This window comes from Salvelinus fontinalis, chromosome 15 (genome assembly GCF_029448725.1).
Source record: "Salvelinus fontinalis isolate EN_2023a chromosome 15, ASM2944872v1, whole genome shotgun sequence".
NCBI lineage: Eukaryota > Metazoa > Chordata > Actinopteri > Salmoniformes > Salmonidae > Salvelinus > Salvelinus fontinalis.
Window position 1 is genome coordinate 41,992,182 of NC_074679.1, and position 14,467 is coordinate 42,006,648.

Genomic DNA, 14,467 nt, shown 5'->3' on the forward strand with positions numbered 1-14,467 from the left:
CAAAAAGTAAGAGATAAAATAACAAGCAGCAGTAAATAACAATAGCTGGGCTATATACAGGGGGTACTGGTACAGAGTCAATGTGCGGGGGAACCGGTATTGAGGTAATATGTACATGTAGGTAGAGTTATTAAAGTGATTATGCATAGATAATAGCAGTGAATAGCAGCAGCGTATAATGGGGGGGCAAGGCAAATAGTCTGGGCAGCCTTTTGATTAGATGTTCAGGAGTCTTATGGCTTGGGGGTAGAAGCTGTTTAGAAGACTCTTGGACCTAGATTTAGCGCTCCGGTACCGCTTGCCGTGCAGTAGCAGAGAGAACAGTCTATGACTAGGGTGGCTGGAGTCTTTGACAATTTTTAGGGCCTTCCTCTGACACCTCCTGTTATAGAGGTCCTGGATGGCAGGAAGCTTGGCCCCATTTATGTACTGGGCCGTACGCACTACCCTCAGTAGTGCCTTGCGGTCGGAGGCCGAGCAGTTGCCATACCAGGCAGTGACGCAAACCGTCATGATGTTTCTGAGAGGAATATGGCCTGTGCTTTCTCCTTTTTTATTTTTGCAATAACCTTACTTCTATTAATAGCATTGTTCAAACCATTCACATTTAGGGACACAAACTTAATGTCAATAGTCATATGTTGCGTTATTTTTGTACATCAAGATGATATTGGAACCCCAGTAACAAAGAACATTCAAACCCTGAACATCTAGGTGCAAAATCTAAAATAACAAAAACCTAAATGAAAATTATTTCCCATTGCATCCCTCACCACACATCCCCTGTGGAGTTTGAGGAGAAAAATCCATGCAATGTTTAGGCCCTTCTCTAGCAGAGTGGAGATGGTCGAAAAATCTCCATCTACAAACTCTAGCTATGACCAGTTTCCGACTCGCACCCGCCGGTCTTGGTTACTATTCAAAAGAGTCAGTGGTGTTCTAAGATGGCGCCGACAGAGAAGGCTGCTTTGCTTCTAGTTCTTAGGAAACTTTGCAGTATAATTTTTTTTTATGTATTATTTCTTTACACTGTTAGCCCAGAAAATGTTATTACATACAGCCGGGAAGAACTATTGGGTATCAGAACGGTGATAACTCACACGTATTACCAGCATTACGATCAGGAATATGACTTCCCCCGAAGCGGATCCTTTGTTCGCACCACCCAGGGCAATTGAACTGATTCCTGAGGCTGACCCAGAACAACGCCAGCGGAGAAGAGGTAGTCGGAGCGGTCTTCAAGTCAGACTTAGGAGGCGCATACACCACCCACTGCTTCCGAGTATATTACTCGCTAATGTTCAGTCCCTGGATAACAAGGTTGACGAAATCCGAGCAAGGGTTTCTTACCGGAGAGACATCAGGGATTGTAACATACTCTGTTTCACGGAAACATGGCTCTCCCGGGATATACTGTCGGAGTCGGTCCAGTCACCTGGATTCTCAGTCCATCGCGCCGACAGGAATAAACATCTCTCCGGGAAGAAGAAGGGCGGGGGTGTATGTTTCATGATTAACGACTCATGGTATAATTGTAATGACATACAGGAACATAAGTCCTTTTGTTCACCCAAACTAGAATACCTTACAATCAAATGCCGACCGTATTATCTCGCAAGAGAATTCTCTTTGGTTATTGTCACAGCCGTGTATAACCCGCCTCAAGCCGATACTACGACGGCCCTCAAGGAACTACACTGAACTTTATGCAAACTGAAAACCATATATCCTGAGGCTGCATTTAATGTAATTGGGGATTTTAACAAAGCAAATTTGAGGAAAAGGCTTTCTAAATTTTATCAGCATAAAAACTGTAGCACTCATGTTGGAAAAACACTCGACCATTGCTAATCCAATTTCCGGAATGCATACAAGGCCCTTCCCCACCCTCCTTTCGTCAAATCTGACCACGACTCCATTTTGCTCCTCCCTTCCTATAGGCAGAAACTCAAACAGGAAGTACCCGTGCAAAGAACTATTCCTCGCTGGTCTGACCAATCAGATGCTTCAAGATTGTTTTGATCACACGGACTGGGATATGTTCGGGGTAGCTGCGGATGATAATATTGACGTGTACACCGAGACGGTTACTGAGTTTATCAAGAAGTGTATAGGAGATTTTGTACCCACTGTGACTATAAAAACCTACCCTAACCAGAAACCGTGGATAGATGGCAGCATTCACGCTAAACTGAAAGCGCAAACCACTGCATTTAACCATGGCAAGGTGACTGGGAATATGGCAGAATACAAACAGAGTGGTCATTTCCTCTGTAAGGCAATCAAACGTTAGTATAGAGACAAAGTGGAGTTTCAAATCAACGGCTCAGACACGAGACGTATGTGGCAGGGTCTACAGACAATCACTGACAACAAAAGGAAAACCAGCTACGTCGCGGACACCGATGCCCTGCTCCCAGACAAGCTAAACACCTTCTTTGCCAGCTTTGAGGATAACACAGTGCCACCGACGCGGCCAGCTACCAAGGACTGCGGGCTCTCCTTCTCCGTGGTCAGTAGTTATAGTCATAACGTTACGTTTTACACAGGCAGTCCATACAACCCCGATTTCCTATTTTGGCCCTTGTGTAGATCTCGGTTCCAGTGATCACATTCTATGGGACCTTTTGAAAAAGATCACACGTTTTTCACAAGGGCAGTTTTCTATAACACCAGGCCTTTTCAGTTAAAACCAGTAACCTGTTATGTTCATAAGGGCAAAGCGTTTTGAAACTAAAAACAAAAAGGAGCGTAACCAGGGTTGTGTTCAGTAGGGCAAACCATAGTGAAACCTTTTGAATCTGAAAACAAAAATTTGTGTTTCTTATTGGACAAGTCCTGTTTCTGTCAGTTTTCTTTGGTTTGGGGCATAACGACGTTTCCAATTTACAAAAATGAACATCTTCCAGTGTTGCCACAAAACATGTTGAATGAACACGCGGTTACTGTAGGTGCCTTTATGTCTGTTACAATAAACATCCTGTTTGTTGATGAGAATCCAAAAATAAAAATGGCTCGTCTTACCCAGGCCATTTGTATTAATATTGGTTTTATATTTCCATTAAAATGCTTTCTATGGAGTTTCTGCAAATCCAAATAAAATAACGACTTATGATTTATATGATCCATTTTGTTTCTCATTAGTGTGACAGTTTTATTTTGGCTCTGACAATAATCTGCATTATTCACCATGGTAAGTGCCTTGAAATCGAATTACAGAGAAAGCGATGAGGGTAAATGTCCAGAATGCTTTCTGTTAAGGTATTAGCCTCCGTGTTGAAAGCCAATCTGACCGGTTCACTCACAATTAATTATGAATGGGAGTCACTGTACATCAGGCCATAGATGATTGATCCCATCAAAGTACTTCAGAAGATGTGTTTAAACTCTTAGTCAGACATCCCGTTGGAACATAAAATTGGTGTCAGCGGGTCAGGACTACATCTCTCATGGTCTTTCATTGTCACGTGGCCACAAGGGCAATGCAATGACCCTGTGTGAATTGTATCAGCACTAGCAATGAAACACTTCAAATTCTCATGACAAAAAACACCCACACATTGACAGCTTGTTTGTGCCGAGTCGAGAGACCGGCAGAGAGAGTGACAGACAGACGGGTGGGGAAGCAGGTGGGGAGGATGGAGAAGAAAACATTATCCATGTTACTAATCATAGGGGGATCCAGTAACTGTCACAACCCTGACACCTCGTCAAGGAGACCATGTGTCTGTCCCCTCCAGTATAGACGTCACATCACAGATACATACATTTTTAATCTAAGACATACATTCTATCTGTGCCTGGATAAACTGGCCATTCCATTGGCAAGGATAAGGACAGGGATATGTAGTGTGTCTCTGAAATAGGCAAATAGAAGATGTAGACGTAAAAGCATAGGAGAGGTTCAGTGAGGGAGGAATCCTCTTATCCTCTGGCTCAAGTCATGGAGTGGGTAACATGCAGCGAGTGTGGTCTATCAGTTTAAGAGGGAGCTGGGTAGGGGAAAGGACAAAGAAAGGGAGAGGAAAAGGCGAGATGGGCAGGAAAGGGGCACACTGGAGGGAATATGGTCGCTTGGGCATCATTAAAAGTAGAAAAATACTATTCTCTGTTCTCTCAGAAGTCAAATGATGGCTCAAGTCAAAACAGTTTATTATGTTTCCCTTTGCACATGACTTCTGAGTTGCCGTTTTGTAGGCCAAGCAGTTCAGGTCTTTTAGCTTAATTGTGAGGCTATATAGATTAGGTTATAGTCATACTTTGATGAATTAAATTACCCTTGAAGCCTTTTACTTAATCTAATTTAATCCCCTCTATTGGCTTTACAATAGAACTAGGCTAGTCATCAATGATCTTGTCTAGAAATAAGAACTTCTCAAACATAAAGACCATGTTAAAATGCATTGAATAAGAGTAATCCACAGTACCATGACATTCAGCTCAATCAGCTCCAACTGTACTTGAGTTTGGCACTCTTCTGAATAAAATATTTCCACCTCTGTATTGGAGGAGAGGGTGTGTCGACATGTCGGTGACGTCCCTGCATTACTTCGCTCAAACAGCTCATTCAGGGAGAGGAACCCATGGCTCACTCACGCGGAACACCCGCGTTATCCTTACCAAAGAAAAACAAACGCCGGCAAAACATAGACCCTTAAATAATGGACGGAATGACAACACATGGGCTGGTTCAGACTTTTTTGTCCTTTTTTTCTCTGGACAGGAAACAATATAGAAGTAGGGCAAAGTGTGCCTATATTTTTTGAATCAAGACTTCGCCAGAGTTGTAATTTGTGTGAAGAAAAGGTGGAGAGAGAAGGCGCGCGGCTCCATACTCGACCAACTTGTAGCATGATCTCGCATCACAAGCTCCGGATCACAGCAAAGCAAAACAAAGGCACAAACTTTATTTCATAAGAGGAATAGAAGTTGGTATACTTCACTTTGCGCTTTTTATGTTTGACGTGCTGAAACAAAAGCACTGTCTTATTCTCAGGAACAGTGAATCGTTTTGGAATCTCACCCAATCAGCACTGAAGTCTTGGACGGAGGCAAAACTCTTCCTATGGCAAACGACACCGAGAAGGACCCATGCCACAGCAACCTGCACATCGACAATGGGAACCCGCGCACCAGCGCGATAATGTTCTCTGCCGGAGTGATAGGGAACTTGGCCGCTTTGATCCTTCTGGAGATCCGTCGCAGGAAGGACAAGAGCCGGCAGCGACTGTCGCTCTTCCACGTCCTGGTCACCACGCTGGTCGTCACTGACTTGATGGGCACCTGTCTGGTCAGCCCTTTCGTCCTGGCAGCCTACTCCTTTAACACCACCATTATTTCTATGATTGACAGTAACCCTCCCGCAATGTGTGAGTATTTTGGATTCTGTATGACTTTTTTCAGCTTGGCCACGTTATCTGTCCTCTTCGCAATGGCGCTTGAGCGATGCCTCTCCATCGGATGTCCATACTTCTACGGGCGGCACATCACCACACGTTGTGGATACATCACCATTCCTTTCATCTATTTAGTTTGCGGTGTGTTTTGCCTCATGCCTTTTTTGGGTTTTGGGGACTACGTGCAGTACTGCCCGGGGACGTGGTGTTTCATTGACATGAATCCGTTAATGCCGGAAGACCGAGTTTATCCCGTCCTTTACGCAACCGTTATGCTCATCCTAGTCCTCGCTATATCGGCTTGTAACGCCTTTGTTGTTTACCATCTGGTTTTGATGTACCGGAGGCGCAAACTAAACGGGGGATGCGTGACAACTCGGAGTAAGAAGGACCGGAGAGTCCTCTCCATGGCCGAAGAGGTCGAACATCTTATAGTACTGGTGTTCATGACGGTGATATTTGTGATTTGCTCCCTTCCTCTGGTGGTAAGTTAAACAATTGTTTTTCTAAAAGTTATAGTATTCTCCTCCCGGGTGTTCACTTACTTGACTAACACTGATATATTTTTTTTGCACAATTGAATCAAGCAACATTTTATTTCTCAATTGATAAGCGGTAGTTACACTCTTAAAAAAAGGTTCCTCGAGGCACCTTTAGGGGTTTTTCAGATTGCAACACCAGCAGAACACCTAAAGGGCCTCCAGGAACCTTTTCCCTGAGGAACCTTTTAAAAAAGGTTACTCAAAGAACCTTCTAGGGTATTAAAGTTCCTGTAGGAACCTTTTATGTTGCATGTATTCTATTATGCATAATAGCAGTAATAATCATAACAAGAATAATAATAAAATAACATGGAGTGGCAAACTTGTAAAGTCACAAATTCATTTTATTAACTTTGAAGGTAATACAAATCCAAAATATGCAATCAATAAATTAAGTACTCAGGGATACAAACCTGCCATTGTTCAGTGATATTCAGCATTTTGATCTCAAAATAGGTCATCCATGTGAATTGTGTATATTTGTAAAAAAAAAAAAAAAAGTTTTGGGGGGGGTCTGACAAAGTATGCAGACGCAGAGTGTATCACCCATTTAGCTATAAAAGAGAGGCGCAGACAGATATTCTCCCTGGAAGAATCTCAGTTGCATGCTCCTCGTGTCCTCTTCTCGCCCCCTTCTCCAAACCCATTGGAGAAGGTCAGAGGGGAGGGAACTCTGGCTTTCTCATCAATTAACAGTAAACAAAAGCAGTAAACAAAAGGCGAATGGAGATCCAAATAACCAAAACATAGCCAACAGCGAGATGCAGCCATGCACAGCTGTCTTGCCAAACAAATAGGCCTATAGTCCCGCTCATGAGTACAGCAACACTTTGTGATATGGCACAATACACGTCTGTGGATTAAATTTGACCAACGTAATAAATTAAGCAATGCCAGCCTACCGTAAACATGTTTCCAGACTGTTAAGATTGTACAAATATCTATTATGTACTTGTTATTCTCTGCAAATATGCAAATGATATGCACATTTTTTGTTGCCTTTTTGGACCCTCACCAGTTTGCATCCCCGATACAATGTCAACCATTGACAAACATTCATAGTTGATCATGTATCAACAACAAGATAGGAACGTATACTAAAAATACAATAATAATTATTGTTATCAACCATACCAATCAAAATACTAATCTTACTGATAAAAATGATATGTTTAGATACATGGAGAATATTTCATGGGTCAATATTAAAACTCATAGGCATGTAGAGCCACGAACAAAGCATTAGCGCATCGAATAAGAGCTTTCTAAGTGGTTTCTAATTTGAGTCATTTAGCTATTACAACCGACCTCGCCTTACTATGTAGTCTGGTTTCCCTATCCCTCTCTACAGCAAAAAGTTTGCCATTCAACATTTGTTGGTAATTTACCCCCCTCATAAATTCCCAGGTTTAGGGTTAGGCTCTTCAGTTAGGACCTGCTCTCCATCCAGGAAGAGCTGTACATGGCTCTCATCCGGCAAAGGGATTATGTATAGGGAATTTTACACGCTCTAAGAAGAAAACAAATAAAAGATACAAATTTAAAAAAAATACGCTTACTCAGGTCATATTTCAAACAGTTAAAGTTAACAACTGATCACACCTTACACAGTATTACTACTAACCTTGCATTTATTCATTCGTCTGCTGGCAAATACATAACCTGTCTGTGATATACAGCCCACTTTTATCTTCTTTGAGGAGGTAGGGGAGGAGCAAAATGGCTGCACTGACCTTGATACCTTAAATTGGAGGGTGTGTAATAAAAAGGCAGGATTAGAATATTATAGAGCAGGGATAATCAACTAGATTCAACCGCAGGACGATTTTGAAATGTATTTGATCTTTTTTGCTTTCTTTTTCTTCTTCTCTTAAGTGGATGGTTGGGGGGGCGGGAACGTAATCACAAATCATTTGTAGATTGCAAATTGACCGCAAGAAGGCCAAACAGATAGAATATTTAACCTAATCATTTCAAACCTTGCTTTGGGTTTTTGTAAGATCACGTGTCTCTCTATAATGCATGGGAATTCTTCGGGAACATATTTCCAAAATTAAAATCAATTGGAGCTGATTTTACTGGTCTTGTTATGCTGCTGGAAATGTGATGGAATTAACAATGTGAGAAGAAAATACCCAAGCCAGCACGTTATGGTCTGGGTAGGAACAATGGTGTTAAAAGGTTATTAGTGTGTGAATTTATGTGAGTAGGAAAATTGAAGAATTCCATACATATCCCTTCCCCGTCTGGTCTTTCAACGAGGAGTACTTTTGAATGAGCACCATTTAGTTAGTATTGGAAAAGACAAAAGGGATAACACAGAACACACAATCACAGTGCAAATACATCCAAATACTTTATAGAGGCTAAGCTCTCTAAATCCATAGTGAGCTTTAAACATTGTCTTGCTTTGGTCTGAAATGCTGAGGGCCGAACAGGCCACCCCAATGCACCATCCTGATAGGCATACTGTAAATTAGACACAAACACAACATGAGTCTTCAATATCAAATGCTAAATCACTGATGTGATTTATTTATTCTTCTTTTTGTCAAGTTTAACATGACCTACATTGGGTCATCCCACTCTCTCTGTGTGTCTTACCTGTTTGTGGAGGTTGATACATTTCTCTATCACAGCTCCCAAACTCTCTACAACTTAACTGGACAGGGGCAGGGGCAGGATAAGACAAGGACTAAAGGGAGGAGGATAGAAAGAGATGGTGAGAGAGTCTATCATGGGTTTAAAATATTTTGTCAAGTTTACAACTCAGTATCCTGTGTTGCAAGTTTAACAACCTAGATTGTGTGTGTGTGTGTGTGTGTGTGTGTGTGTGTGTGTGTGTGTGTGTGTGTGTGTGTGTGTGTGTGTGTGTGTGTGTGTGTGTGTGTGTGTGTGTGTGTGTGTGTGTGTGTGTGTGTGTGTGTCTTACCTGTTTATGGAGGCTGAGTTTCTCACAGCACCCAAACTCTCAACAACTTAGATGCACTATGCAGAAATCACTCTTCCATTTCCTGGTTGCTAAACTTCTAATAGTTTTCTGAATTTCAGTTTATGTGACAAAACAAGCAAGTATAGTGTAGAGTCACTGTACCATCTAAACCGCTGTGAAATATATTTTCCATAAACAAAAATATTGTATTTTCCGCTGTTTGAAGCTGGTGTACAAAACCAAAAGTAAAAAACTTAGGAACGTGAAGCATAGAAACAGCACACATAGAACAGATCTACCACTTTTTATACTTGCTTTCAATGATAATCACATATCTATAACACATTTCTATGTGAATTTGGTCAAGTCACCCAAAAAGTTACACATTGCTGCTTTAATGCTGTAACTGGACAGAGGCAGAATAAGACAGGGACTAAAGTCTTGAAGGGAGGAGGATGGAAGGAGATGGTGAGAGTGTATCAGGGTTAACATTTCAGGACTAACATTTCTAAATATTGAATCTAGCTAGCTAAAGTTAGCTAACATTACAGTAACTGTCACTAGCTAGCTAAAAAAATTTTTTTAACTAGCCAAGTCAGTTAAGAACAAATTCTTATTTACAATGACGGCCTACCCCGGCCAAACCCTAACCCGGACGACGCTGGGCCAATTGTGCGCCTCCCTTCGAGACTCCAATCACGGCCGGTTGTGATACAGTCTGGAATCGAACCAGGGTCTGTAATGACGCCTCTAGCATGCAGTGCCTTAGACCGCTGAGCCCCTCGGGACCAGTACATCACTGGGGCCAATCTTCCTGCCATCCAGGACCTCTATACCAGGCGGTGTCAGAGGAAGGCCCTAAAAATTGCCAAAGACTCCAGCCACGCTAGTCAGACTGTTATCTCTGCTACCACACGGCAAGCGGTACCTGGAGCGCTAAGTCTAGGTCCAAAAGGCTTCTTAACAGCTTCTACCCCCAAGCCATAAGACTCCTGAACAGTTAATCAAAAGGCTATCTGGACTATTTGCATTGACCCCCCTCACCCCCATTTTTACTCTGCTGCTACTCTGTTTATTATCGATGCAGTCAGTTTACCTACATGTACGTATACCTCTACTAACCTGTGCCCCCGCACATTGACTCGGTACCGTAGTGCTGAATTAAAGTTGCTCTTTAATTATTTGTTGTTTTTCTATTTTATTTATTTTATTTTTTACTTAACACTTATTTTTCTTAACTGCATTGTTGGTTAAGGGCTTGTAAGTAAGCATTTCACTGTAAGGTTGTATACCTGTTGTATTTGGCGCATGTGACAAATAACATTTGATTTGATTGTACTGTTTTCTTTTTTATAATAGTTTGAATTATTATTGTTAGCTAGTGAATAGCTACCATTTACCCACCTTTCACGTCGATCCGTTGCAAGTCGTCTCTCACCTGCCGTGTCTCCAACCATCCGTGCACTTCCCACCTCCAGTGCGTCTTTGAACCAATGGTCTCCATTCGAGTTATACATACAAGCGCCCTGTAATCACGAGCTCACTGCCGGTTCCAAAGCAAACAAACCACTCTTTTTTAAAAGGGTTCCCAAAAGCACACCTTAAGTCTACAAACGTTTAAAAACAAACTGATGGCAGAGTATGGGTTCTTAAATTAACCTTAAAACCTCTTAAATGTAATCAAAAATATAATCTACGTACTCCCCAAACATAATTATTTATCATGAGGGCCATAAAAAATAACTAGTAATTCTAAATACTCCAAGAAAGGATAAAATTTCACCTTTCTGGTAAAAAATTGTTTTAAATTGCTGAAGTGTAGTTACTTTTGAGGACAAAAGCTCAAGTACACAGTACAAATATGATATAAGTATCTGATGTATTTCCTATTCAACAAAACTATGAATAAGGCTTTTTTTCTCTTCCTAAATAGAGTATAATCAATATATAAAATGACAACAAAAAAATCACTATCCTTATAACTTTAAAATACATATTTGTGTATTGAGTGTTAGAGAAAATGTGCATATTTTCTAAAGGTCTCTCTTGATCAAACCGTCTGCCCCCATCGCTGTGAATTTCTCAGAGCCTAGGCTTCCTGAACTTGTTAGGAACCCGCCTTTCATATGAATAATTTCCATCTATGATGAACAGAAAGTGGTGTTCATTTAAAGTCTATAAATAATTTTATATGAATGGCTATGAATCGATCTCTGAATGTGTTACAGCGACGAAACTGCAATCTCCTGCTGGGTTACCAGGTAAGGATTTCAGGCATATTGTTGTTAGTCGCTGTGACATTCAGGCATATTGTTGTTAGTGGGTTCAGCCAGGAGTTGATGGACAATCGGAATAGCGAATTAAATGGTTGGAGGGAGATCCCAGCTTCATGTGGTGTCAGGTTTCACATCCTGGTGTCAGACATACTCCTGTGTCCATGAGAATCATGGCTGCCGCTCAATGCAAGCCATTTCAATCTCGGGTGTCGGTCGAAACTGAAAAATGTCAGTCGAAACCGGTACCAGAACCACACAGGTCCCCAAAACAGGGGACTTTACATCTAAGAGGTTTAAGGTTCCTTTTTTAACCTTGTAATATCCTTAAGGATATCTGTCAAAAATACGCCCAATGCGTATCTATCAGTGGCGTATATTCATGGATGCCAAAAGAAGAATTTACCAAGAAAATATACCAAGAAAAAAACACAATGTAACTTTTTGTTTCATACATTCAGCATGCAAATTGAAGTGTATCTCAGCTGAGAAAGCATCCATCCGAGCGAACGAAACAGCGCCCCTCTGTCTTATTATGTGTGGAGTATCTATCTGATGCTGTCTGATCAAAAAGAGTATGACATTGTTGCCACCTGTAGTGTCGATTGCAAAAAAAAATGTCAGGGAAGCCAGTTTGGATTTGGCTTCAGACCAATCACATCACAAGCCAAATGCCATTATTGACAGAAACAAATTTAATTGTTGCATGTCGTTGTGTTGTGAACTTTCTGCCCCTGGCCTGAGAGGATGAAGATCAACAACTACAAGATGTAGTAGGCTAATGTTAACCTGTTTGGCGTGCAAGCCCGACGTCGGTACATTTATGACAACAGCCACTTCAAGTGCAGGGCGCGAAATTCAAAATATATTTTTTTTAAATATTTAACTTTGACACATTAACAAGTCAAATACAGCATATGAAAGGTACACATATCGTGAATCCAGCCAACATGTCCGATTTTTAAAATCTTTTACAGGGAAGACAAAATATGTAAATCTATTAGCTAACCAAGTTAGCAAAAGACTCCACTTTTATTACTCCATCAGTTTTTGACTCCATCAGTAGCTATCACAAATTCGGCCAAATTAAGATATAAATAGCCACTAACCAAGAAACAACCTCATCAGATGACAGTCTGATAACATATTTATTGTATAGCATGTTTTTTTCGAAAAATGTGCATATTTCAGGTATAAATCATAGTTTACATTGCAGCTACATTCAGAAATTGCACCGAAAGCAGCCATAATATTTACAGACACCAACGTCAAATACCTAATTACTCATCATAAAACATTTCTGAAAAATACATAGTGTACAGCAAATGAAAGACAGGCATCTTGTGATGCCAGACAATATTTCCGATTTATTAAGTGTTTTACAGCAAAAACAAAATGTAGCATTATATTAGCTTAGCACAATAGCCAGAAACACTTGGGCGCCGGCGACTACGACAGATATATGAAATAACATCATAAGTTGGGTCTTACTTTTGCTGATCTTTCATCAGAATGTTGAACAAGGTGTCCTTTGTCCAGATGAGTCGTTGTTTGGATTCAGAATGGCAACTTTCTCTCTCCATTTAGCAAGCGCGCTAGCTGGGTTGCACGGATCTCTCCATGTAAACAAACGGAAGAGAACGGAACACGGCAAAACTCCCGAAAAAAATTCAATAATCTGATGAAACTATATTGAAAAAACATACTTTTTTATTTATTTTTTATTTCACCTTTATTTAACCAGGTAGGCTAGTTGAGAACAAGTTCTCATTTGCAACTGCGACCTGGCCAAGATAAAGCATAGCAGTGTGAACAGACAACAACACAGAGTTACACATGGAGTAAACAATAAACAAGTCAATAACATGGTAGGAAAAAGAGAATCAATATACAATGTGTGCAAAAGGCATGAGGTAGGCAATAAATCGAATAATTACAATTTAGCACTTTACGATGATATGGTGACATGTATCAAATAAAATCAAAGCCGGAAATAATAGTCGCATATAACGTCAGCAAAACAAAAGGCAACCCCACTGTGCAAATTGCGTTCTTCAGAGTACCGGAAATTGGGTACACGTCATTCCAAGAGGATTTATTCCCTCCCAGATCGAGATAATCACCTCATTTCTTCTCTCACAGCCTTCTTGACACCCAGAGGAAGGTGTATGACGTGTATGTATACTAATAGGTCTTGTGCCCATGTATAGGCATGAAGAAGAACAGAGCATCGATTTCAGACGTTCCACTTCCTGGTCAGGAAAAGTGCTGCAGAATGAGTTCTGTTTCACTCAGAGAAATAATTCAAACGGTTTTAGAAACTAGATAGTGTTTTCTATCCAATAGTAATAATAATATGCATATTGTACGAGCAAGAATTGAGTACGAGGCCGTTTGAAATGGACACATTTTATCAGGCTACTCAATACTGCCCCTTGCAGCCATAAGAAGTTAACTAGCTGGCGTGGCGTATCGTTGCACATGAAAGGAAGTTAGGGTAGCGAGCAAGTAGTTTAGCCAAGTAGCCTAGGACAACATAAACGAAAAGTGTTTACTGTATAACAGTGGACCGTTTAGGCAACATGAAAGAGGAGGATGGCATTGGCATAGGGGTGAGTCAACATGTTTTTTCTTTGCACACACTAACACAAATCAGTACCATGGACAGCCACATCATATTTAGCTTATGCTGACTGGACTAAATAGTTTTTGGTATATTTTCGTTGTCACTGTTTTATACCAAGCATAGGTGATTAGATGATGTTGATTTGTGAAGGCAGCTCCTGTTTTCTTTGCTACTTGCGGTAACTCGCTGTGGTTCTAAATCAATAGTTGTTTAGTAGTCTGAAAATGTTGGAAACATTACCTTGTTTGACCATGCTTTGGGTAATGTACAGTTGAAGTCGGAAGTTTATATACATTTAGGTTGAAGTCATTAAAACTCATTTTTCAACCACTCCACAAATTTCTTGTAAACAAATTATAGTTTTGGCAAGTCGGTTAGGACATCTACTTTGTGCATGACAAGTAATTTTTCCAAAAACAGTTTACAGAGATTTTTTTCACTTATAATTCACTGTATCACAATTCCAGTGGGTCAGAAGTTTACATACACTGAGTTGACTGTGCCTTTAAACAGCTTGGAAAATTCCAGAAAATGTTGTCATGGCTTTAGAAGCTTCTGATTGACTAATTGACATCATTTGAGTCAATTGGAGGTGTACCTGTGGATGTATTTCAAGGCCTACCTTCAAACTCAGTGCCTCTTTGCTTGACATCAAAATAAATCAGCCAAAACCTCAGAAAACAATTGTAGACCTCCAC

At 40.7% G+C, this 14,467-nt stretch overlaps 1 protein-coding gene across 1 annotated transcript in view; it reads left to right on the forward strand.

Annotated features, from left to right (window-relative positions):
• The first annotated feature begins 4,582 nt into the window (after positions 1 to 4,582).
• Positions 4,583 to 14,467, forward strand: part of LOC129812001 (prostaglandin E2 receptor EP2 subtype-like) — a 29,625-nt gene continuing 19,740 nt past the window's right edge. The window contains exon 1 of the mRNA XM_055863870.1: positions 4,583 to 5,881. Coding sequence (XP_055719845.1) covers positions 5,066 to 5,881 — 816 coding nt within the window. The 5' untranslated portion in view covers positions 4,583 to 5,065. The remainder of the gene's footprint in view (positions 5,882 to 14,467) is intronic.